The sequence below is a fragment of the Elephas maximus genome, chromosome X (genome assembly GCF_024166365.1).
Source record: "Elephas maximus indicus isolate mEleMax1 chromosome X, mEleMax1 primary haplotype, whole genome shotgun sequence".
NCBI lineage: Eukaryota > Metazoa > Chordata > Mammalia > Proboscidea > Elephantidae > Elephas > Elephas maximus.
The window spans coordinates 44,598,036-44,623,077 of record NC_064846.1 but is presented as its reverse complement, the minus strand read 5'-3'; the positions used below and the strand labels follow the sequence as shown (position 1 = coordinate 44,623,077).

Genomic DNA, 25,042 nt, shown 5'->3' with positions numbered 1-25,042 from the left:
TGCACTGGGAAGCAAGACAAACCCCCTACCCTACTGGAAGGCAGTATCTCATAAGCCACTTAAGGGTAGGGTGCTTTTTTTTCCTTGGTATCTTTCTCAGGTTCTAATTCTAGTTCTTCATTCAGTACATTCTTGATGATCAGTTAATACTAAATAATTGTCAAATGTAAGAACAAAAATGAGCACAGCATAGCTCAGCTACAACTCTACCAATGCAAAAACAATAAACACACACAATCATAATGTATTTACTTTGTTTAGCCAAGTCAAGATACAGGTTTCCAATCATTCCTATTCAGAGATAAATTTAAAAAAGAGGAATCATAAAATTGTGGGAAAGAACAGCAGAAGACAACCTATTGTAGAATAAGGCAAATACTCTCGAGTACAATCAATCATATTTTTCCATTGCACTTCTGCAATAATTTGAACCCGTTCCCAAGCATTTGGCAGATCTCTTAACCCCCTTCTGACTCAGGAAAATCTGATCCCTGAAAATGAATACCACGTGATGGCGTCTCTTCTCCGAACAACTGTGGGTGTCTTTCAAACTTATTTTTTAAAGTATGGCTATATACAAAATTACTTCTGGAGTCCCTAAAGCTATTCACTCGTATCAACCATTTTCAAGGAAGTGACTTAATTATTAACCTTCTACATTTTTTCACTGGTGGATAAAGCACAAGGTTGGCTATATTGGAATTATGAGATTTGAATTTTTCTCCTAGATTTATCACAAATTATCACCTAATCTGTCTACACTTGAATTTCCTAACCTGTCAAAAGAGGATAACACTTGTAAGTTTCTTTGGGGAATATAATTATATATTTGGAAATGTTTTTAAAAGGTTAAAAAATACAGATTGGTAGGCAAAGGAGGCAGACTATTAATACTAGCTGGATGAACACTGACATACACGCATGCTCCATTGGCTAAAGGATATTGAAGGTAATAATACAGAACTAATTCAGTGGCACAGAGGGAATCCTTCATTACATCTGATTTTCATCTTCCTATCTCTTTTTTTATCTCTTGTCCACAGCTCCAAACACTTAGCCTTTCAAAAATGTCACAAATGATGTGTACATTCTTTGCTCCTCTCCTTCATACAACTATTTATACGTTGTTCCATGGGCCTTCAGTAATTTCACTTGATTTGATTTAGTCTTACCCAGGAGCCCCTGGCTCCAAGTACGAGTTCACGCTGAAGCAATTTGGTAACACTACCCTGGTATTAGCAGGCTGCCTCTATCCATTGCCAAGAAGCTGTGGTACACTGGTGGATATTAAAAGAATTGAAGAGTAGAAAACCACCTCTAGAAACTTACTACGTCGGGAATGGAGCTTATACTATAAAGGAGACTAAAGAGAAATCCACAAGAATTCCAATTTTGGAATTTCAAAAGCCAAAATCATAGGAACGACTGAGAAAATTGAGCTCAGGGAGGTCACTCCATCTCTACTTGGGGTGGGGACAGAATTTCTTAACATGTTGGGTGGAGCAACACCTACTTCAAAGAAAATATGCTGACACAAATATGAGAAACGTCATCCTTAGATGAAATGACCTTCAAATTAGTCAACAGTTCATCAGCAGAACACCCAGGAAGATTTCTGGGTGGATATGTACTTTATCTGAATTCCTATCAACACTCTAAATGCATTCCTAATTCACATTCTTAGGTTTTTCACCCAAATTTATGAACTATCATAACCACTGCATGTGAGTTTTATCTACACCTACAAAATCCTATTGTTCTTTTAAAATTATTTTGAAACATTAGATATATTTTTACACCTAGGGATTTCATTTTACTTGGATCCACAATCAACGCCCACGGAAGCAGCAGTCAAAAATCAAATGACGTATTGTGTTGGGCAAATCTGCTGCAAAAGACCTCTTTAAAGTGTTAAAAAGCAAAGATGTCACTTTAAGGACTAAGGTGCGCCTAACCCAAGCCATAGTGTTTTTAATCTCCTCATATACATGGGAAAGCTGGACAATGAACAAGGAAGACCAAAGAAGAACTGATGCCTTTGAATTATGGTGTTGGTGAAGAATACTGAATACACAATGGACTGCGAGAAGAACAAACAATCTGTCTTGGAAGAAGTACAGCCAGAATGCTCCTTGGAAGCGAGGATGTCAAGGCTTCATCTCACATACTTCAGATGTGTTATCAGGAGGGACCAGTCCCTGGAGAAGGTCATCATGCTTGGTAAATTAGAGGGTCAGAAAAAAAGAGGAAGACCTTCAACAAGATGGACTGACACAATGGCTGCAAAGATGGGCTCAAGCGTAGCAATGATTGTGAGGATGGTGGAGGACTGAGCAGTGCTTTGCTCTGTTGTATACGGGGTCCCTATGATTTGGAACTGACTCGATGGCACCTAACAACAACAACACCTAGGCCATCTTCCTCTAATATAGGAAAAGAGAAGACTGGTTATGATACTTTGTGGAGAGGTGTGGTAACAGATAATCATGCATCTTTAAAATCAAGATGACAAACAAGCTGCATGGGATCTTTAAAGAAGGGAAAATATCAGCTATGAAGAATGGTGTAAACAGAGTGAAACAATATGAATTTACTCTTGGAAAACTGAGTGGAGTGGCAACAGAACCCTGGAAAACTCACTGGGTTCCCCAACAAGACTTATCAGTGTAATGTCTAAATCATCACCAGCCATTTCAGTTTGGAAAAGGTTAATTAACTGAGCCCCTTTTTCTGGAGTTTCTCTGGAAAATAACAAGGTTCACTGGCACTTTCTGCCAGCCTTCCCACATTCCCCTTCCTGTGCACTCTACTCAGTAAGCAGCTCACCCGCAGCATCTTCCTTCTTTGATCTTGCCGAGGCCTTTTTCCCACCATCCCTGAAACAATTACCCAAGCAATGGCTCAGCTGTGGATCATCATAAGACAGCAGCCAGCCAGAAGCCTGGGCTGCCTTGAGCCTTGTGAGTGGATATGCCAGGCATCTGTCGAAACTTCCAGTGAGGTCAAATTGGTGGGGGATGAAGGGGGAGCTCTCTTTGAATGGGAGAATGCCATGATTGCTGCAGGACACAGAGTTCTTTTGACCTGAAATTTAATGAGCCTCCACTTCAATAGGACCTACGTGTCCCGAAAGATAAGGGTAAGGATGGAAAGGCACCACTTACCTCGGCTGGCTGCCTGGTGCATAGGCTGCAGATCAAGGCCTGGAACCTAGTGACTCACCAAGAAAACCTTTCTACTTTTTAGCTAGTGTGCTCTCTGCTTCCCAGCAAGATCCCTTGGATGTCAGCAGAGCAGGGTCCATGAAAGCATCTGTGCTGAACTTACAAAAGGATGGAATTTGTGATTGTAGGAGTAAGCTTTCTATAAGCCTGAAGGACCACTGCACTGTAGCGCTTAGGGCACAGCGATTGTAGAGTATCATGGGAAAGAGACTTAATAGGATTGGAAAGATGGAATGGATTTTGGAAAAAGCGGTCTAAATGAAAACTTTGTAGAGGTAAAGACAAACTCATGCAAGGATCCTCAGACCGTTTAAGTAGCTATAATCTTTTTCCCTGACCGTCTTGATACAATGAGAAATAGTTACCTGAGTGACCCTGAGTTTGGTAGGCTGAGAAAATAATTCCTAAATAGAAGGCCCAATTTGGGAAAGTTTCTCTAACCCTGATTTGCTACAAGTAGGCTAGAGAGTTTTCCCCTGGAAGAACTAAGTTCTGAGAAAAAGCGGGGGGGGGGGGGGGAGGGGGGGAGGGTGGGAATGCGGTGCCATTTGTAAGCCATAACTAATTGTCTCTTCATACAAGATATAGGTGGGTCGTCTAACATATCCCTCTGCCTTCAAATATGACCTTAAGTGAGCCATCTCCAATAGACAGAAGTTAACTTTTTCATTCATGTATGCCTTTCTTGGTTTATACATGTTCACTGATTCTGTGAAAGAATAACAATGAAGACTCCGTAACTAGATCAGTTCCAGAGCTACTCATTCACTTTAAATACCTCACTAATATTCTAGAATTACAAATTTTACCCAAGGAAGAGAGAGGCCTAATGGCCACAGCAGAAAAGCAAAACTTCAATGAGCAATCCCTATATTTGAGGATAAGGAAAAGGCATGGTATCCTTTAAACATTATAGGGGAAACAGGGCAAATACCACGCAGGAGCAAACCCAGCTCTGATATGCTGCTAAAAAAAGGAAAATAAGCCATCAGTCAATTTTACTGAGAGGTGGTTTCAAGCCTTTAGATGTGCTAGAGGGGATCTGGCTTGAGAGTCTGGAAGGCATTATACGGCCTCTGAGGTTCTGCAGGTAGAAAGCAAAGGAAGTACAGGATGCAAAACACAGACAAGCATACACATACACCCTTCAAGCTGTGAACCTGCTCTCCCAGGAAAGTGTCTCACCTTCTTTCGCAATAGCAACTCAGAATTTACAATTAAAACTCCATGTGAAAAGGATTTAAAAATTAACAATAATTGATGAATTCAGTTGACATATCTGGCCACTAGACGCCATCATGCAATACCAGCTTCATATTTAGAACTTCCTCTTTGAACTGTAAGTCTACATATTTTAGGGCCAGCCCCTGGAAAGCTACTAAAAATCTCTGAAGCAAATGCCCAGAAAAGCCTCAGGAGTCTGAAGCCGGAGTATATTTCAGGCAACTCTTTCAGTGAGGGCTGCCTGGTGGGAACTACAGATTAACATCGTCTCCATAGATATATATTTATTTTCACGATTAACAAACCAATAACCACTGTGTTCTCAGACACTGCAAACAAAGACGGTTGCAGAGCTTCCCCCCCCCCCATTGATCTCCAACTGGACAGGCACCCTTCCTGGAGGGGCAGGAGGGCTATATAGACACCCCAATCTCAAAACAGTCTGAGCAAGTTTTTCAGTCTGCTGAAAAGAGGGGCCCTTTTTAAAAATTGAGAGATGCAGAGGTTACTAAATCTGAACAAGCGCCCACATTTTCTTTTTGGGAGTTGAACCAAAGGATGATTCAGACAGGAAGGCAGGCAGCAGGATCTAGGGAATGAAGAGTCATGAGATTCCAGTTTTATTCCTGGCTCTACCCAAGACTTGCCATGTGACCACCAGCAAGCTTCTCCTTCTCCATGGTCTCTCAGTTTTCCCTTCTCTAAAAGATCACAGTCTTATCCAAGTCCTGTAACTTAATCTATAATTCTCTAGCAAAAAGGGAAGGAAAGGGAATATATGAGGTGCATCAAAAAGCTAAAAGTATGCTAATTTCTTTAGATCTGGATGTTGGGCAAATAACAAGTACTACTCGTTTTCAATAATGTATTTCTGATGCAGACAGCTGATGAAGCAGTACATTAACCTAATTTTAAACAATCTGAAGTTTAACACTTAAACAATTCAGGAAAAAGGGCATCGTGGGTTAGATAGCATTACCTACTGGTAAAATGTGAACCCACAACCCAGCTCCGACAAGCATTTTTATACCCAAAAAAGAAAAGAAAGGATACCTATAACTCAAGAGAACCACAGGAATTAAAACCATTCTTCCTGAGGGAGGAGAAGCAGGCAATGAATGAAGGCAGGCAAGATACCTCACGTACAACAGCCAGAATGCTGAGGGTTTGTTCATGAAAGGCCTTTGGCTATCTGAAATTTAAATACTTCTCACTTATTATAATGTGGCTACACTTTTTTCCCCTTAACACAACTCAAGTTTTAGAATAGAAGTCAGTGAGATGTGACATTTTCTTTACCAAGTTATACTTCAGCATCAGTTTTCACTTGAACACACCCATTCCCTGAAGCACAAAACATCGAAGAACAGTTTCTATCCTTGTACTGCTGCAGAAATGACAACTGACATCCAAGATTAATGATAAGCCAGAAGCAAGAGTTCCTTCTATTTTACATGAACACAGTTTAGCATTTCTATCACGTAAAAGCTACATCAAGACTAATCAGATATATACTCATCAAACGCTTAATAATTTGGAGGCCCTAGTATTTGCTAGAGGAAGGCTCCATCCTTGCACACAAATAACTACTTCACTCTACCACAAAACTACATGCCAGAACCTAACCACTAAGAGCCAGGGCACAGTTCTTGGCCAGTGCACTCCCCTGACACAAACTGTAAATTGTTCCTGGGTCCCAAACTGTCCCCAACCTACCAAGACTGTTTCTATTCCAAAACCAACTTGTAAAATAAATCTGACAGCTCATCTTTTACCTGGGAGGAGACTGACTTCCCACCGAGCATGGGGAGACAAGGATCATTCTGATTTCAAAACCCTTAGAGTACTTTAAAATATCTGGGATCATTTTATACCTATTCCAAAATAAAGCTTAAAAGTCCTGTAAAAGCAGAATTTTTTTTTTTAATGGTTGCTACAGGCTTAAGGCCATGCTAGGTACACAGTGAGTACTGGGTCTGGAGGGGAGCTTATGATATGAATGAGCAAACAGAAATCACTCCTTGACTCTAGTGATTTCCTGCTCTAGAGGAAAAGGAAGGAATGTGAAGGAAAGAGAAAAGAAATCTAGTCCCTCACATAGGTACAGCTGTAACTAGAAGCATCAGATGGCACCTTTTGGTGGGTGGGGAGTTGTACAGATGCCAGTTCACCAAAACGGGGAGTCCAGTGCCTGTGATTCCCTGGCTTTCCCACCTTCCATGCTCATATGCGACCTGAAGACACCATACCTCTTCCTCGAGCTTTACCACCTTGGCCTGGGCGTTGCTCAGGGCCTGGTCTCGGATTTCAATGTGTCGCCTTTGGTCCTCATTGGTAGAACGGGCAGTGGCCAGCTCGGCTTCCAGCTTCTCCTTCTCCCGCTGACTTTCTTTATCTATCAGGACATGAAATATCAATATGGCCATCCTGGAGGAGGCTCAAAGCTTTAATTGAGCAAAATTGACAAATATGCCATTACCAGAAGCTCTACTTTCTAGCAGACAGCTAAAAGTACCAGGATACCCAAGATCTGGGCTCTATCAGGTCTTGCAAATAATGGTTTTTGTTAGTGGCTTGTGTTGGTGGCTCTGTCACTAACTTGCTGTGCGAATTCAGAAAAGTCACTTAACAGTGGTGGTTGTGCACAAGCAATGAGAAAGGAGATGTAAAAAGTATTATAAAGAGTATATTAAGCATCATTACACAAAAGAATACATATATACACATATACATACATACATATATATATATATCAGAGCCCTGGTGGCATAGTAGTTAAGAGCTCAGCTGCTAACTAAAACGTTGGCAGTTCAAATCTACCAGCTGCTCCTTGGAAACCCTATGGACAGTTCTACAGGGTTGCTATAAGTCGGAATCGACTTGATGGCAGCGGGTTTGGTTTTTGTTTTTGTGTGTGTGTAACCCAAGGGCAATGATTTTGTTTGTTTGTTTTTGGGTATGCACAGCAGGAAGAAGGTAGACTCGTCACATCAATTTTATTTCTTCAAAACAATCTTGCATTGGAAAAAAAAAAAAAGCAATTGAGCCCAAAAAAGTTTTCCCCATTGTTTCATCATGACAATATATTAAATAGATCTAAAAATGGTATTTAGTAGCATGTATAAAACCTAAAACCCCATCCTTTACAGAGTGGCATTATTTCCTAACTGAGATCAAGTCTCTTAGACAACATCTCCTCACCAGGGAAAGCCTAACCCAACACCATCCCCTAACACAACCGTTTTATCTCAGAATCTGCTTCTCTTGGTTGCTCAATAACTTTAAAATGAGTATGACATAAAAGGAGTAGGGAGAAGCCATGTCTGGGCTTCTCCCTACTCCTTTCCCTGCAGGAGAGGTTGGGTGTGGGAGGAGCACTGGAAAAAACACGGCAAAGTCACTGAGGGGAAAATAGCAGGATCAGAGAAGACTGTACCTTGTTCCAGTACCCATAGGTGATCAGAACATTTGAATATTCCACCTAAAATGATTATAACTGACTCCCAGTGAGGTAGTCCTCATTCCTCCCAAACTATCATTTAAACATTCCATTGCTTGGTCCTAGTTTTCAGTACCTATGTTAGATGGGCCCCTGATGAAGTCTATCCTAATTAGCTCACTTGTTAAACCATATTCACAAGCAGAATGAACCTTATCGTGAGTCTAAAATTAATTTAAAGTGGAGCCATTAGACCTATAAAGCCTTACCTAAACAGGTTGACCAGTCCTGATAACAACTTGGTGTGAACATGTGTGAAATGAACAGCTGTCTAAATTGGGACTGAGCTCCACTCTTTGGATTCACGCCTCCCATCAAGATTTGGAGTACCTCTGAGCTAGGGAACTAAAAGCTCTATTGATGTTCAATGAATAAAGTATCATTCTACCCACAGGCATAAATGCTACTAGAAATCAACAAACACATAAAAATATATCATTTGCAGTTATCTATGCCCCCTCCCTCCCCCACACCTATACACTGAAGACTCCTGTGACTCTTTCACAGACTTTTCTAAAAACATTATCTACACTCTTTGGCTTCCTAGGGAAAGGTAGACAGGTCTACAGAGGATGTAGGACTCCTCCACCAACACTCTCATTTATTCTCTATAGCTGAGCTTTGCATGTTATGAAGCAGAAGGGAAGGGCCCATACCTTGCTCCCACGCAAAGGCAAGATGATGAAAGTACCCAACAAACTCTGTACCAGCCTCTCTACCAAGCAGCTTGATCAAAACTAATCCAGGTCAATCTCTGACTCAATGTTTAAAATAAAATGCTTTTGAAAAAAAATTAACACAACACTATAGGCATGCTACCCCTTACTGGTTCTGCCTTTTTCTTTAATTAATTAAAAAAATTCTACAAGAGGAAACCCCTCTTCTATGGAGTCCTGTTCATAACCCTGAATTTACTCAAGAGCTTTTTTTTTCCTTTGGCAGGGGGGATCACAAACATGCACAGAGAAAAATGAAATAGATAAACCACTGGGGAGTCTAATCAAGCAAAAAGAAAAAAAAAGCAGAAGGATAAATAAATTAGAATTTAACAGAGAAAAAGAGTCACAGAAGTAGAGGGTTCTTTGAAAAACTCTGTTCAGATAAAATTGAACTCCCGGCTGAAGTTTTTTTTTTTTTCCCCCTTTCTGGGAATATATAATCTGCCAAAATGTATAGCAGGAGAGATAATAAACCATAATGAAATGGTGTTTATCTCAGGCATGTAAGGATGGTTTAATATCACAGTCCTGAATCTGTTCCAAGTAGTTTATATAAGACTATGGTCCAAGTTCCCTGCGCTATCTTCACTTGGGGTTGACTGGAACAAGTCAGTTAATCTAATCCCCAACCTCTCTGTATTTCCCTTCTTTTAAAATCCAGATAGCAATACCATCTTATTTAACCCCACAATATTAAAAGGATCAAATTAGATAACGAAAAAAAAAAAAAAAACCCTAACTTGTTATCATCGAGTCAATTCTGACTCACTGCGACCCTATAGGATGGAGTAGAACTGCCCCATAGGGTTTCCAAGAAGCAGCTGGTGGATTCGAACTGCTGACCTTTTGGTTAGCCACCAAGCTCTTAACCACAGCGCCACCAGGGCTCCAAATTAGAAAAAATAAGAGGGAGCTAGAAAGGCATGGTCACCTGCTAAGACAATCCTGAATTCAGAAAGAAAGAATTACTAATTCTATAGGTCTGGTGACTATTCTAAAACTAGTATACAGAGTCTGTCAGATCACAAAGAAAGGCACAGTTCGAAGCTACAGATTCTCTACCGTGATCCACCAGATACAGATTACTTAAATAATGAATACATTAGAAAGCACAATCAAACACCAAAGAAAATTGCCACATAAATAAATAAAGAGAACACAATGATGGTGGATCACAGTCATGATTAATGATAGAGAATCTGTAGCTTCAAACTGTGCCTTTCTTTGTGACCTGACAGACTGTATACTAGTTTTTAGAATGAGTCTGCAACTCGCCGGACCTATATAATTAGCAGTTCTTTCTTTCTGAATTCTTACAGCCACAGGTGACCATGCCTTTCTAGTTCCCTCTCATTTTAACTAGGACACACCTCATACCAAAAACTCAAATCAGTTGTTGATTCCCATTTGGTGATAGAGTGCCCTTTCTCTGGAGAAGTAGATACTCAAGTTTTTAGAAGAAACTATAATAGGGCAGCCTCATCTTCCTTCCCAGTCTGACTTTACATATCTATTCAGATGTACCTTGGAAAGAAACAAACATTTGCTGAATACCTGTTGCATATCAGGTATTGCACCTGAAGGCTTTAGGGTATTTATCTCACTTAATCCTCAGAACAACCACACAAGGAAGGCATTCTTCTCTTCTCCATTTTGCATAAGAGAAAACAGAGACTTGTCAAGGTTAAGTAATTTGCACAGGGGCCATAATTGGTAAATAAGTTGTGAAGCCCATATTTAAACCCCCGTTGTTCTAAATTCTTTCCACTATACCAGTCTGCCTTCTCCTAGGGTTGAATTGATTTGGTCTCTTTAGGATTGCTGGAGCACATTCCCTAGGAAGACTTTTCAAGAGGGATTTCTTTTCTCCTGCCCCAGTTCCCACCACGCAAGGCCCAAAGGCAAGAGAAATTAAGAAGGCCAAGAATCATGCCCTCTTTTCTGCTGAGTTGATGGAGTTCGCTTTTCCCTTCTCAGGCCATTTGACAGTCTTTCCCCCTGCTACTAATGTAGTTTGATCTACTAAACTACTACATTTTATAAACCAGTAGCAGGGTTCCTAGGACACCTGAAATGCCATCCCCACACAAAGTGGAGTGTGAACTAGCAGATTCAGGGCAAGAATCCATATATTTTGTTTTGTTTTGTCTTGTCTTGGGAGGTTGCCACCCTCTCTTCACCAGGGAACTAGCTTCCAGGGTAACCGTGACACCACAAAAACAACTTTACCTCCAAGCAATTTACACTAGGCAGTGATGACACCAGAAAAACTACATTCCTTCCTCTAAGATAATACTCACAAAGGAACAGGAGGATCAGGGAAAGAAGAATGGAAAAAAAAAAAACTCAGTTCTGAAGCCAGAGCACAACAGAGTAGCCCAGGGAGAAAGCAATATTGTAAGGGAAGATCGAACACACTTGTAAAAGCTGACTGGAAACTTCATTGAATGACTTGAAATGGTCACTCAGAGGCACAGCAAAGATGGAGACTGACACGTCCCCACTAAGTACTACTACAGCTAGGAGCTGCACTATGGGAGACTGGGGGTAGGAGAAACCAAATATGGGCATCAGTAGAAAGGAAGACAGTTCATTGGTTTCCCTCCAACTAACTTTCCCTATGGACTCAATTCACTGTGTAGTTTTTATTGCTGGTTTTATTATGGTAATTGGAAAAAAATTAGACATTGTCTAGCTGAGTGAAGTCCACTAGGGACTGATAAAGAATAAGATTAAATCATTGTCAGGGTCCTAGGATTATTTCCAGACAAAGGAAACCCTATTATGAAGAAGACATAGCTCTGCCTTCTCCCACGCCCTCCAATTCTGCAATCAGAGTCACTATCACTGGTTTAGGTCATAGCAATGGTTCCCCTCTAGTTACTCTTGCAATCTGCCAACATGTAATGATATGCTATAATGCAAGGTGTTTAACTAAGGGCCCCCTAGTGCAAGTTAAGTATTCCAAATGCCACTTACTAATCTTGCACATTAATTTAGTCTCTACCAGAGTCAGCCTAAGAAGTCAGAGCCTTCTAAGAAAATCTCTTCAACATTAAGGTGCTCCAGATTCACTAAGGTCTTTTCTTCAACTAGTCATGACAATGGAAGAGATTTATAGGGACTTCTCTGGTTTAATACAGAAGGAGCCATGTTGATGCGGCTAGATGTTGTGGAAAGCAGCCAACTTGGCCTGGAAGGAAAAGAACAGAATCTTCCAAACTTCATGCCTGAATAGAAAAAAAGAATCTCTAAATGGCGTTAACTCAGTCCTGGCTGTTCTGTAGTTGTTGTTATATGCCATCGAGTTGGTTCTGACTCCTAGTGACCCTATAGGACAGAGTAGAACTGCCCCATTGGGTTTTCAAGGAGCTGCTGGTATATTCAAACTGCCGATCTTTTGGTTAGCAGCCCGAGCTCTTAACCACCGTGCCACCAGGTTCTAGAAGGCTACATAGAACTGTGGAACTTTTTCACACATCTCACTCCCATCATTACATTAATACTGCTCCCCAAGCTTTCATACTTACTTTTAGCAAAGAGCTGAGAGATGGTTTTTCTGGTATCCTCTGATCCCTCATATTCCTTCTCAGCAAGCTGCTTATTGGCAGTCTCTAGACGCTCTGTGGAATTTGGAGACAATCAACAGGGCCCCAAACACAAACTTCCAAGTACATGCTGTTTGCCCTCTAAATACTGACTCTCAACAAAACAAGCCTGCTTCTCCTTGTTGAATAGGAATGGGTGGCAGATACAGGTTTGCAAACGTGAATTCCAGAATAAAACTAGACCATGGTGGGAAAGGAGGAGGTGAGTATGCAATACTTTCAGTCCTTGCTGACAAAATGGAAGTGCAGAACTCTAAATGTCAATGAAGGAATCCATCCTTGAATATATAATGATACCTTTCATTAACCAGGAAAAAGAGCATTGAAGTTAAGATAAAGTCTGTAGAATCATATAATTTCAAAGATGGATGGGACCACGGACAGCATATAGTAGAACGAAAAAAATCCCACACATACAAACCCGTTGCAGTGGAGTGGAGTCGATTTCAACTCATGGTGACCCAGTCCCCTCATTTTCTAGATAAGATAACCATAAACACAAAGATAGAAAATAACGTCCCCAGGGTCATCAATTTCAAAGATACTGAAGGTGGTTTAAAGAAGAAACATTTCTCACCATCTTCAATACTTTCATGTTAAGGCAAAATGAAAAGGAGGAAGTTCCAGAAATAACAGTTAGAGGATATCACTATTTTAAGCTTGTACAGGCTTTGCCTTAGCAAATCCTATAAAGGAAGAGGGTCAGCACCAATGATGGAGACAGGGCAGGGGTCAGCACCAATGATGGAGACAGGGCAGGTGGGTCCCAGAGTCCCAGGAGATATTGCTTAATTAACACATCAGTTCATCTCTCAGGACAGTCAGATGGACCTCCCCACTTTGAGGGAGTACAAGCTTAAGACCAAGTACTATTGCAGTCACAAAAACTTAGCCTTGTATATGCCTTGCAATCTACTGGCCATGCCAGTAGGTTCGAAAATCTCTAAGAGCCTAATATTATGCTCCCCAACCTTTCACTTCACCGCTCTGCCGAACTCTTTAGAAGTGAAAAGAGAAGCCCACTGATTCCCCCACCTCTCAGATCCCTGTTGAAGTCATGCATCCTCCGAATCTCCCCCTCGAGCTTGTTTCTCATAGCTTTCTCCAGGGTCTCTCTTTTGGAGGATGACTTTACCAGGTTCTCATATGCCTCTGAGACACGCTGAATTTCTGTCTCCACCTTAAAAGAAAAGGAAAGATGGTGGTGAAAACAGGAAGTTGATGGGGGAAGATCACCTGAAAACATACTTGCAAATCCTCAATGACAGTTTCTCCCAGGTATTTACAGGTGGCCAGGAGGCAAGTACAACATGGTCAGATGAGAAAAGTTTCAAGGAGATTTCTAAATTCAACCTTAAGTTCAGTAATTAACTATTTCATTCAATTTCCTCAAGTTAAACAAACAAAAAAACATTTTCTACCTTCAGAGAAGATGGTAAGACAAAGTAAATTTCATAAATACTGTTACGATTTTAATTTCTACACAAAAGTTCTCTTAATGGCAAAATATTACTAATAATGTATATGGAATGTAGATAACTTTTTTCCGGAGCACTTGAAGGGCTTTTCACATGTTTATTTCAATCTGCCCTGATATCTGCCTAGGCAAGGATCGCTCTCCCCATCTTAAAAAAAATCCCATTGCGTCAAGTCGATTCCAACTCACAACGACCATGTAATTGACTCGACAGCAGTGGGTTTTGTTTTGTTTTTTTGTTCTTTAAGACAGAGTAGAACTGCCCCCATAGAATTTGCAAGGTTACAACCTTCACAGAAGCAGACTGCCACATATTCTTCCTGAGGAGCTACTGGTGGGTTCTAACAGCCAACCTTTCGGTTAACATCCAAGTGCTTAACCACTGTGCCACCAGAGCTCCTGCTCCCCAATTTAGCAGAGAAAAAAGTTAAAGTACCTTTCCCAAGAGCAAGTCAGTGGCGGAGATGAACCCTAAGAATCCTAAGTCGTAGTTTCATGTAGTAGTTCAGCTGAATTTAAAAAACATTTATCAAAGGCTTATTGTATGCATGAACTTTTTAAAGCCCTGTGGAGTATGTAAATACGAATGAAGACATTATTTTTGCCCTCAAGGAGCTTTCAATCTGACAAGTAAAATAATACAGGAAATGATAAGTAGAAATAGTTCTATAAAGTACAGAGCAGCAGGAGGTTATTCCTGGTTGGGGGTGAAGGGAGTGGACAACAATTTCAGGGAGGAGGTGTTATTTGGTCAGATACTGAAAGGTGGGTCAGATTTCAATAGGCAGAGGTGAGGGGAAGGGTATTCTATTCTGAGTGAGTACATGCATTCACATAATGACCAGTAGTTTAGTTTGGCTGGACACTGTGGGGTACACAGAGGGAAGCAGGTGAGATATGGCTACACAAACAGATTGGAGTCAGATCTTAAAAGGGCTCTAATGTGAGGCATTTGGACTTTACCCCCATAGTCAGTGGGAAACGAGTACAGACTTTTGCAGACATTCATGATCAGAATTGTGTTTTATGACACCTTGCAAATCTTGTAAATGGGGGGGGGGGACAAAGAGAAAGGTTCTTACTCTGAATCAGCAAGAATCCAGAAGAAAGAAAAAATAAAGATCCAAAGTCTTTCTGTAGCCAGCACAGTTCCACTGCACATACATTTAGTTACTGCAGAGATATCTGTATATAATTCGTGTAAGACAAATAAACCTCATGGCCAATTCTCAAGCAATGTTCAAATAAAATTTGACACCTGCAACCATTCCGGCATTCCTGCCTTTTTTTGTGTATGTGAAATTATACATAACAAAACATATACTCACTCAACATTTTCTGCATATACAGTTCAATGACATTGATTACATTCTTCCCATTGTGTCACCATCTCACTATCTCTATTCATTGTTTCACCACCACTAACTTAGACTCTGTCCTCTAAACTTCTCAGTGTTTGAGTTACTGTTATCAGTTTGATCTCATTCAGATAGTTCTTTAAAAGAGCACATTGCTCAAGGTGAACATTCTTTACTAGTTGAGCTAAACTTGTTTAAAGATGACCTCATGGGATAGTTTCAATTCAAGGCTTAAAGATTATCTCAGGATAATAGATTTGTTATTTCCCTTAGTCACAATGGTCCAGTAAGTCCGGTTTCTATAGGAATTTGAAATCCTATTCCATATTTTTCCTCCCTTTGATCAGGATCCATCCATTGCGTACTTAATCAAAATGTTCAGTACTCTGCGTTCCTTCTTAATGTCCCACTACCTCCTTAACAGAGCCCTGGTGGTGCAGTGGGTAAGAGCTATGGCTGCTAGCCAAAGGGTCGGCAGTTTGAATCCACCAGCCACTCATTGAAAATCCTATGGCGCAGTTCTACTCTGTTCTATGGGGTCGCTATGAGTTGGAACCAACTCGACGGCACCTAGCAACAACAACGAACCTCTTTAACAAAGCTCAGGGTACTTTACGGGGAAAAATGTAAGGCCCCTAGCGGGAAACTGAGGGAAAGGTAGGGCTACCAAGCAACTCAGAATAAACCTGTTCCATGTCCAAAATTATGCCTGAGATGGGACTGCCTGCAAACAAATGAGGCTTACACCACAGAAAAGAGCAGACTTGAAAGTGTTTTTCTCCTTGCAGATGGCACCAAGATAGCAGCACAGAAGGTGAAAACTGGTGAATGGCATTTAGAAACATTATCTGCAAGGCCTGCGCCTGATGAAGCTTTTGCATGAAATTCAAGTGCTGAGGAAAGAAAATAAATATTTCCATTTGAAAGAACAGGTTTGGTGTTGGTCTCCTCTAGGCAGCCTTAAGAATTTGAGGCTATCCAGTTTCCCCACAGAATATGACACTTGGAAGGAAGTACCTTTACTCAAGTTGTTCAAAGTACTATTTCAAGACTGTGTACCAATCCTTTTCCTACCCTGTGTAGAGACTGTACCATTCAAAAGGGCAAGTTGCACATTTCTCTGCAGGGCCTTCCAGGAAAGGATGTCACAGAAGGACATTTCCAGTGTTTCGTCTTGTTGATGGTGGGGACAGGGAAGAGGGAGGGTGGCAGTGGGTTTCCTAACTTTATTCTATGTCAATGTGTTCCCCTCATGAATCTTGGGTCTTTTTTTCCCCTAGCACTAGCTGGCCTCTATCTACCTTATAGTCCCCACTTTGTTTCCTCTTTCACCCACCTGTTCCTCCAACCTACTACACTGGGTTGGCCTTCACTTCTCCCAACATCCAAGCTGTGCCAGTTATGCTTATTTAAGGCAACTTTCTCCATATTGGCTGCCAGAGTAGGGTCTTCCAACATTGGTGACCAGCAGAAGTCTTTTGATTGTATGCTTACCCAAATAGACAAACAAAGCTTTCTACTCTGCTCATGTTCCCTGTGGTCCACCCCCCCTACACACAAAAAAAATATCACCATAGATCTTTTGGCAAAGAGGGCCTATAGATGATCTGAGCTCATGTGTCAGTTACTGCATCAAAGATGGTGCAGGGGCCATCCTCAATAGAGAGTTTGGGGAGGGGGTATCAAGCATTAACCTAATCAGCCAAACCAGGCCAATCTGCTCATAGTGTGCAAATATAGTTTACTGCACCAATGTGAGGGAGTGTGTGGTTAAAATGAGAAAAGGGAGTAAATGCAAAATTGGGGAAGAAGCCAGGGAGAAACAGTTCTCTCTCCCCACCCCAACAATTCCCATCCAGATTTGGAAAAACTGATTGGGGGGGGGGGGCTTTTTTGCTACATAGAAATACTTAGCTGATAATAAGCCCCCCCTTTAGGACCCAGATCCGGGGTTTGCCAATTCTCAGCTTCATTCGAGCCCCTGAAATTTCCACCCCTGGGTGTCTCCTAAGGACAGAGTTACTGAACAATACAAGGCAACCCCCCTTCCTTCCCCCACCTTTCCCCCACTTCCCTGAAAAGTTCACATTGTAGAGAGATCAAACCACATGAGCTCCACAATGACAAAAGCTCCGAAGAGGCTGCCAAAAGCATAACCCTATTCACCAACAGCCACTGGAAGCCAAGAGCTAAGGTTCCTTGCTTGAGGCACTCAAGAGCTGAAGTCCCAGCTGTGGGAGACAGGAGGGGCCCAGGGAAGAATGTGAACTTGGGACACACACTCCTTTTTCTACTTCCTCAGCCTAGGGCTGTCACCTGTCACCCAGCTGTGGTGCTAAGCCCCTCCTGCCTCCTACACACACCAGAGAAAGAGAACAGATGTTGAATTTGAGCTGCAGAGAAAGACTAACACAAAAAGAGGAAAAGGGAGGGCAGTTGAAGAGTTACTCTGAGAACCCCCAACCAGGAAAAGTACTCCAAACCTTTTTCACAACAAGGCAGGGCAGGATCTAACTTCAGTTGTTGAGATTTTTCCAGGAACTATGGCTTTATATTTAAGATGCAAATTCAGTATTTGAAATATATATAATCAAGAGAAAAGCCTTAAAATGCTGGCAAGGCCTTCATCTATACAGGCATCGCCAGCGTTCTTGGACTTATGATGAAGTCTCCCTGCTTTTGGAATTCTAAAATAATCTATTAAGTCTCTTTTAGGGCTATGGTGTCTAAAACCAAGGAAACCCTGGTGGTGTAGTGGTTAAGTGCTACGGCTGCTAACCAAAGGGTCGGCAGTTCAAATCCACCAGATGCTCCTTGGAAGCTCTATGGGGCAGTTCCACTCTGTCCTATAGGGTCTCTATGAGTCGGAATCAACTCGACGGCACTGGGTTTGTTGTTGTTGTTGTTGTTTTTTTGCCTAACCAAAACCAAAAACCAAACCCAGTGCCGTCGAGTTGATTCCGACTCATAGCGACCCTATAGGACAGAGTAGAACTGCCCCGTAGAGTTTTCAAGGAGTGCGTGGTAGATTTGAACTGCCGACCCTTTGGTTAGCAGCCATAGCACTTAATCACTACGCCACCAGGGTTTCCAACTGGGAAAACAAAATAAAACATGTTTTTGGATTTTTTTTCCTCCTCACATAAATTATTACTCTGCCTAGACAGACAGACAGAAGGCCTTTTCCAAAGCTTGATCCATACCTAACCTTCAGATACAAGAATCCTGAAGACCTGTCCATAAATAATGCAGGCACCCACAAATGGAAACTTTTATACCTACATTAAACAAGTCCCACAAGTAAGATTTAAAGGAGCCTTTAATATCCCAAAATGGGGCCTTACCTTCTGTAGTCTTGCCACCTTCTCATAGCATCCTTCCAACTCCTGCCGCAAGTTCCGATTCTCATCTGAGAGGATCTCAACCATTTGCTGGGCTCTGGAAACGATGGCAAAAGGGTCTGCTGGCATTGGTTGATAAGAAGCAGATGGCTGCTGAGCCCGAGGCATAGCTGAATAGGCCTCTCCTGGCTGTTGCTGCTGCTGCTGTTGGTGGTGGTGGTGGTGATGGTGTTGTTGTTGTTGCTGCTGTTGACTCAGGCCAGGCTGGGAGAGACGGTAATGATCTCCCTGGTGAGCCTGATTAGGAAGGAAATGCTGCTGTGGCCTAGGCAGGTGAGCCGAGTGGTCTCCTTGGTTTGGGACCAAGGGGTGTTGGCCAGGAGACAATCTAGTAGACGGTGGAGACTGCAGCAAGGACAAGGAACCCCCCGACGTGAGGGAAGAAGTAGGGCTGTGAGGCTGAGAACTCCTGGGTGAGAGTGGCAATGAGATGTCCTGTGTGGGCCTGTAAAACATGAAGGGCATGCTCAGGTTAATTTCTCTACTAAGGCACTGGGGAAGAAGGGCACACAAAAGTGAGATGAAGGTTCTGGGCACCTTGGACACCTGCAAAATGAGGAGCTGGCAGGGTTAGACTATGTGATCTCTGCAAAGACCTCCTACAGACCCTTTCCAGGTCTGATTTTTTTGTGACTCCACCAGACAGAAAGACCTAACAGAGAATGGTATGATCCCAGGGGGTACCGAAGCAGATGACCTCAAAGGTCTTTTTGTGCAAATCTAAGTGATGTATGCCTGTATAGTCATTGCTGAAGTTAAGCATCTTAAGCAATTATTCTGAAAGGTAATTTTTATCCTGTTATGTTAAACTAACCCTTTTCTGGCATTCCATATGTGGTCTAGCACACATAAAGATTTAAATTTAGAAAATACATTCCACTTGCACAGAAGAAAACAACAAATAGCCATCAAAGCTATCCCTCATCTTGCTATTTGCAACCCCCGTTGATTAGTCTGAAGAATCCCCTTGGTTATATATTCTCAAAAAATTCCTTGAGGATGTATAAAGTGGATACTTATTATATCAGTGACACCAAATAATTCTTGGTGATTATAGTTATTAATGATTTAATGGTGGTGCCCCACTACAAGTGACAATACCAAGATTTGGAGGGAGCCCTGGTGGGGCAGTGGTTAAAGCGATCGACTGTTAACTGAAAAGTCGGTGCTTCAAAACCACCAGTGGCTCCACAGGAGAAAGATGTGGTAGTCTGCTTCCGCAGAGATTTACAGCCTTGGAAACCCTAGGGGGCCGCTATGAGTTGGAATTGACTTGATGACAGTGGGTTTGGTTTTTTTTGTTTTACAGGCAATGTTATATTATTTTTTGGTGTACAGAATCATAAAATATAAGGGCTAAGAAGGTCTTAAATAAATATTCTAGTCCAACTCTGTCACTGGACTTAGGGGGAAACTGAGGTCCAGAGAGGGGAAATGGCCTACCAAATATAACAGTGCGAGTTAGTGGTAGTGCCAGGGTAGAGCCCTTGTTTCCTGATCCCCATTTTCAGACTTCCCATTACCACAATACACTGATGTCTATGCAATGATTTTCAGATTCCCAGCCCTTTGCTTACAGACAATTTCAGAAAGAGAGCTTTGGTACATTTTTTAATATCGCTCTCTCCTTTTTGTCCATACTATCAGACTACTTATCATTTTATCAGAATACTTGCCATTAAAGGAATCAATTAGAGAATGCAGATGAATCACTTCCACCATCACCACCGCTAGGAAGAACATCTGTCAGTATACACTGAAAACAAAAAACTTGTTCACCCCAGCTCGTGCCCAACTAACCTCATGTAACTCCTAAATCCTGTGGATGCTTGACCTAGAGTTGAGACTTCTCAATCAGTGGAAGATGGCTAAGAGCATGAGATGTGGATCCCAATAGACAGAGTTTGGAGACCCTATTCTACCAGCTTTGTAACTTGCTCAAGTAACTTAATCTGCATGAGTCTCTGTTTCGTTCCTGAAGTTGCAAATGAACTGCAAAAAATACTGGGCTCTTCTCATTTCTAAGCTCAAATGAAATTACAAAGAGTCTCTTATCTACCTCCCAGTGAGATACGTTGACCTTGTTAGAGATTTTACTTATGGGATATCCATTTAATCTTTGTACTAAATTGCATAAAATTCTTGGTGGAACTGGGACAAATCACTACGAGCAATTAACTTTTAACTGGCATTCCACATGATAAAGCTTATCACTCCCATGCACACTCCAGTTACCATTATTGTTCCTTTATCTATTCCTACAAGAGATCCTCATTATAAGGTCTTTTTACAGCTACAAAAACATTTCAAACACTTGTTCATGGATACTCAATAACCCAGATGTTCACAAGAACCACTCAAACCCTGGTTCTGTCCCTCAGCTCCATCTGTGCCTCTGGTATTACTGCTTCCCCATTCATCCAATTTCAGACATATATCAATACAAATTATTGCTGAATATTGAAGCATGCATGTGAACTAACTACGCACAGAAGAATGTACATGGTACTCATGATTACAGTTGTAAAGTTGCTATTATACATAAATTTTCTTCCCAAGAGCTCAAAACATTCATCCAATCGAAAACCCACAGGCTGTTTATAAACTTATTTTGATGGGTCTTTCCCCATTTTCTGGAAACCCTGGTGGCGAACTGGTTAAGAGCTATAGCTGCTAACCCAAAGGTCAGCAGTTGGAATCCACCAGGAGCTCCTTGGAAACTCTATGGGGCAGTTCTACTCTGTGCCACAGGGTCGCTATGAGTTGGAATTGACTCAACAGCAACGGGTTGGGTTGTTGGGTTTCCCCATTTTCCATACTATGGATCTTCAGTTTTCTCATAGGTAAAATGGACTATCTCGTCTCTTTCCTCTTTGAATAGCAGCTATTATAGTTTATACATATAGACCTAGAATTAAAATATAATGGCCTGGTGTTTATTGGGGCTTCAGGATCTCTACTACAGAATAAAACAAAAACCTGCTGCCATCGAGTCAATTCCAACTCATGGCGACCCTATAGGACAGAGCAGAACTGCCCCATAGGGTTCCCAAGGAATGGCTGGTAGATTCCAACTGCTGACCTTTTGGTTAGCAGCCTGGACTCTCAACCACTGTGTCACCATGGTTCCCTAATGCAGAAAAGAGGAGGCTTAAATTTCATGCTCACCAATGTTATTTTCAGCTCTCAAAATTTAAGGGGAAAATCACCATAATAACCTTCCTTTTTGTTCCCAAGACTTGGAAGCCTGGGTGGTGTTCTCTTTCAAAGACTGAACACCTAGTTTTGAACTGAGATTTCTCTCCCCAGCTCCCGGGACCCATCAAGCAATACAAGCCTCTCTCTCAAACAGACCCTGCAAATAGCCTCCCTCCTGCCTGGAGACTGGAAGGCCCCTCCATGCCCTGGGCAACACATGAAGCGACTTGGAAAAGAGGAGACCACAAGGTCTCTGGGGTCAGATACACCCAGGATGCAGGCTCAGGCCATGACTCTGGGTTCTGCCTAGAGATAAGTGGAGACAAGGCAGCTGCCTCTTGGGCTCCTAGGTTGAAAAAGGAGGCAGATCAAGTGCACCATGGTGTTGGGAAAACCAAGGCAGTCGGGCACTCGAGCTCAGAGGGTGACAAGAAGAGAGAAAGGGCTCCAGTGAACAAACGCCATCTGGGCTCCAGCATCCTCCCACCACAAAAAAAGCAGGACAGTATTAACTTTTGTGTGAAGTTCCCCCTGAGAAGAGGAGAGATAAATGTGAGGGTGGGAGAGAGCTACGGGAGATGTCAGAGGGACCAAAATACACTCAAGATCAAATGATGATAATAATAAAGGTAATAACAGTAATAATAAAGGTGGCAGGCAGCCCAGCTGGGTGAGCTGCAAACCACCCCGGTCCTTCAACCACACAGCAGCTTGAACTGCTCCCCACTGAAACATTAACCATGAACAACAAGCTGTAGCAGACAAAAGAATCACATGATCCCATGGAAGGCCCCTGACTTGCCTCCCTGCCTCTTCCCTCCCTTCATCCTGCTCCTTCCTAAGACAACCTGGGTCACTTGTGCTCTGTGGGAAAGGGGAGAGAGCACACATGCAGGAAGAAGGCCCATGACTAAATTCTGTGTCCTTCCCAAAGCCAGAGAAACCCCTTCCCAGAGAAAGCTTGTGAGGACACAATGGGAAAGTAAAAGCCAGTGCATCCAGCTGACACAGAACCTTCTACCCCTGCCACCATGCTTACAGGAAGCCCCCACCTTCCTCAAACACACACACACACACACACACACACACACACTCCTAGCCCATGCATGTGCAAGCCCGTGCACACACAAACACACCCATACCAGAGCAGGTGGCACCAACAGCTTAGAATCCCATTTATTCTCACCACGAAAACGGTTCCTTTCCCTGGCTCTGCAATGGTGAATCCTGGAGAGGGCTGTGAATTCCTGATTGTTTCTCTTGCACAACCAGCTCTGCTCTGAACTAGAGTTAGGTCACTCTTAAGATTCCACTAAATAATGATTTCAAGAAACCTCAGATCTGGCATGATCTCAACAACTGAAAGGAGGTGACTGCTTTATAAACAGATGTGACTTAATTTTTAAAGGCACTTAATGAATGTCCAAAAACCCAGGATCCAGAAAAGGCTCAGCACACAAAAGGACAAAGATTCAGAAAATTCACAATTCTTCAGATGGCTTGGCCTTGTTTCCTATCTGGAGTTTTGGGCATTCAGGTTTTTTTGTTTTTTGTTTTTTTAAGTGGGGAGGAGGATATAGGGAAGATGAAGTAATAAAAAGATTGTTTATAACATTTTGTTCATTTTAACAGCAAATCTCCAGCATTTCATTGTACTTCTAAAGGCAAACAAGGGTTTTCAACAGCAATCTGTTCAAAGGGCTTGCTTTGCACCTTGATCTGTAACTTGTGGATTAAGAACTAAGAGTGTAGTCTTCTAATTGTTTGGCGCTCACAGCAGTTACTCAGAAAAGTACTCACAAACTGTATAGCTAGTTGGTTAAAGGAAATAAAAAAGGAAATAGTGTTACCACTGAAAACAGTACACTTCTGGAAAGCAGTTCAACAACCTTCCCTTGCCAACAGGTTCCACTCCCTCACCCAGGGCCCTGCAAAAATTTTACAGTCAGAATTTACCTGAAGCAGACCTAACCTTTACACAGAACATCCCCCAGTTGGGATTGTTTTCGATTTGCTTATTCATCAAGCATACCAAGCACCCTGCTCCTCTCCCATAGAGAGAAAACCTGTTAAAGGAAACCAATGTATTATATTATTGTTCTAGAGAGGACAGTCAGAATGGGCTCTGCTGCTTGCGGGGGTTAGAAAGAGAAAGAGAGCTTCACATAACTTAGGAGGAAGGAGAAAATAAAAAGTATCTTCTTGTAAAATACATGCAGTTCAATTTCTCTGGTGGTTTAATCAGTACTGGAAGAAACAAATCCTTCTTTGGGTTCCTTATTATTTATTTAGGCAGATCAAAGGGCTTTTCCATCTAGCTTCAAACACTGTGGGAGTCATTTCAGATCACAAACAATACTGGTGAATGAGTTCTGAAAATAGCTTTCCTGGGAAGGTGGGCCATGTGCTGAGTGGGGCTTTGGATTCTGCTCCACACCCCAGCCAACACATTCCCCTCCCACAAGCAACAGACGTCAGCCCATCCACATATGGGAGGGAGTCCCACAGACTCTTCCATACTGATGGGAAAAGCAAAACAAAAACCCCAGCTTCATTGACATTTTGCTGGCTTGAATGAGTTTCCACTAAGCTGAGGAACAGACCAACCCCTCCCTGGATCTTCCGTTTCATTGGGCAGATGGGAATCAGGTTCTTGTTCTCATTTAAACCTGAATGGCCCTGTCCCTTACCCTATTTCCTGTTCCAAGCCATTTATCAGAACTTAGGCTCCTGCCCTTGGAAAGCTGCACAGAGGAGGATGAAAAGGGTTAGGAAATCAACCTGGGTTAAGGAAAAAAAAAATCCTAAACTAGCAAAGTTAGGGGCGGAGCCTAAAGTGAATTGCTTCTGGTTAAAAAAACAGGACCTGCAGGGGGAAAAAATGAAATACCAGGAAATGCCAGGTGCATACTTTTACCTTCATCCTACACTATCCCCTGCCTGCCTTCTCTCCTGAGTAACTCATTGAACTTCAAGCCAAGAGGCTTTTTTCCAAATCACTGAGAAGGGCACAGATCACTGTGCTAGTTTGTGGGCTGCCTGTGAAAAAAAGACCAGCCTAAGTCCAGGTACTTCAAACCTTACAGTCACTCAAGATTATCCACAGTAAACGCGCATAATTGCCATCACTGTTGCCCGTGGTTTCAACCTCCTCCCCAACTCACATGCTGAAATACTACTGATCACACATGGCCCAAATACTAGCAATAAGAACAACAAACAGATTCATAAGGTCTGGTAAACGCAGCATTGGGACAATGGGCTGTGCATAATTAAGAGGTGTACTTAGGAAGAACTGAACATATGAAACCACTTTCCTGAACTAATCCAGTGG

At 42.1% G+C, this 25,042-nt stretch overlaps 1 protein-coding gene across 2 annotated transcripts in view; it reads right to left on the bottom strand.

The window, feature by feature from the left end:
- The window catches only part of AMOT (angiomotin), a 78,541-nt gene that overhangs the window by 32,958 nt on the left and 20,541 nt on the right, over positions 1-25,042 (bottom strand). For both annotated transcript variants that reach the window (XM_049872045.1, XM_049872046.1), the window contains 4 exons: positions 18,454-18,955; positions 13,310-13,454; positions 12,197-12,289; positions 6,698-6,843 (listed from right to left, as the gene is read on the bottom strand). In XM_049872045.1, the coding sequence (XP_049728002.1) occupies positions 6,698-6,843; positions 12,197-12,289; positions 13,310-13,454; positions 18,454-18,955 (886 nt within the window). The remainder of the gene's footprint in view (positions 1-6,697; positions 6,844-12,196; positions 12,290-13,309; positions 13,455-18,453; positions 18,956-25,042) is intronic.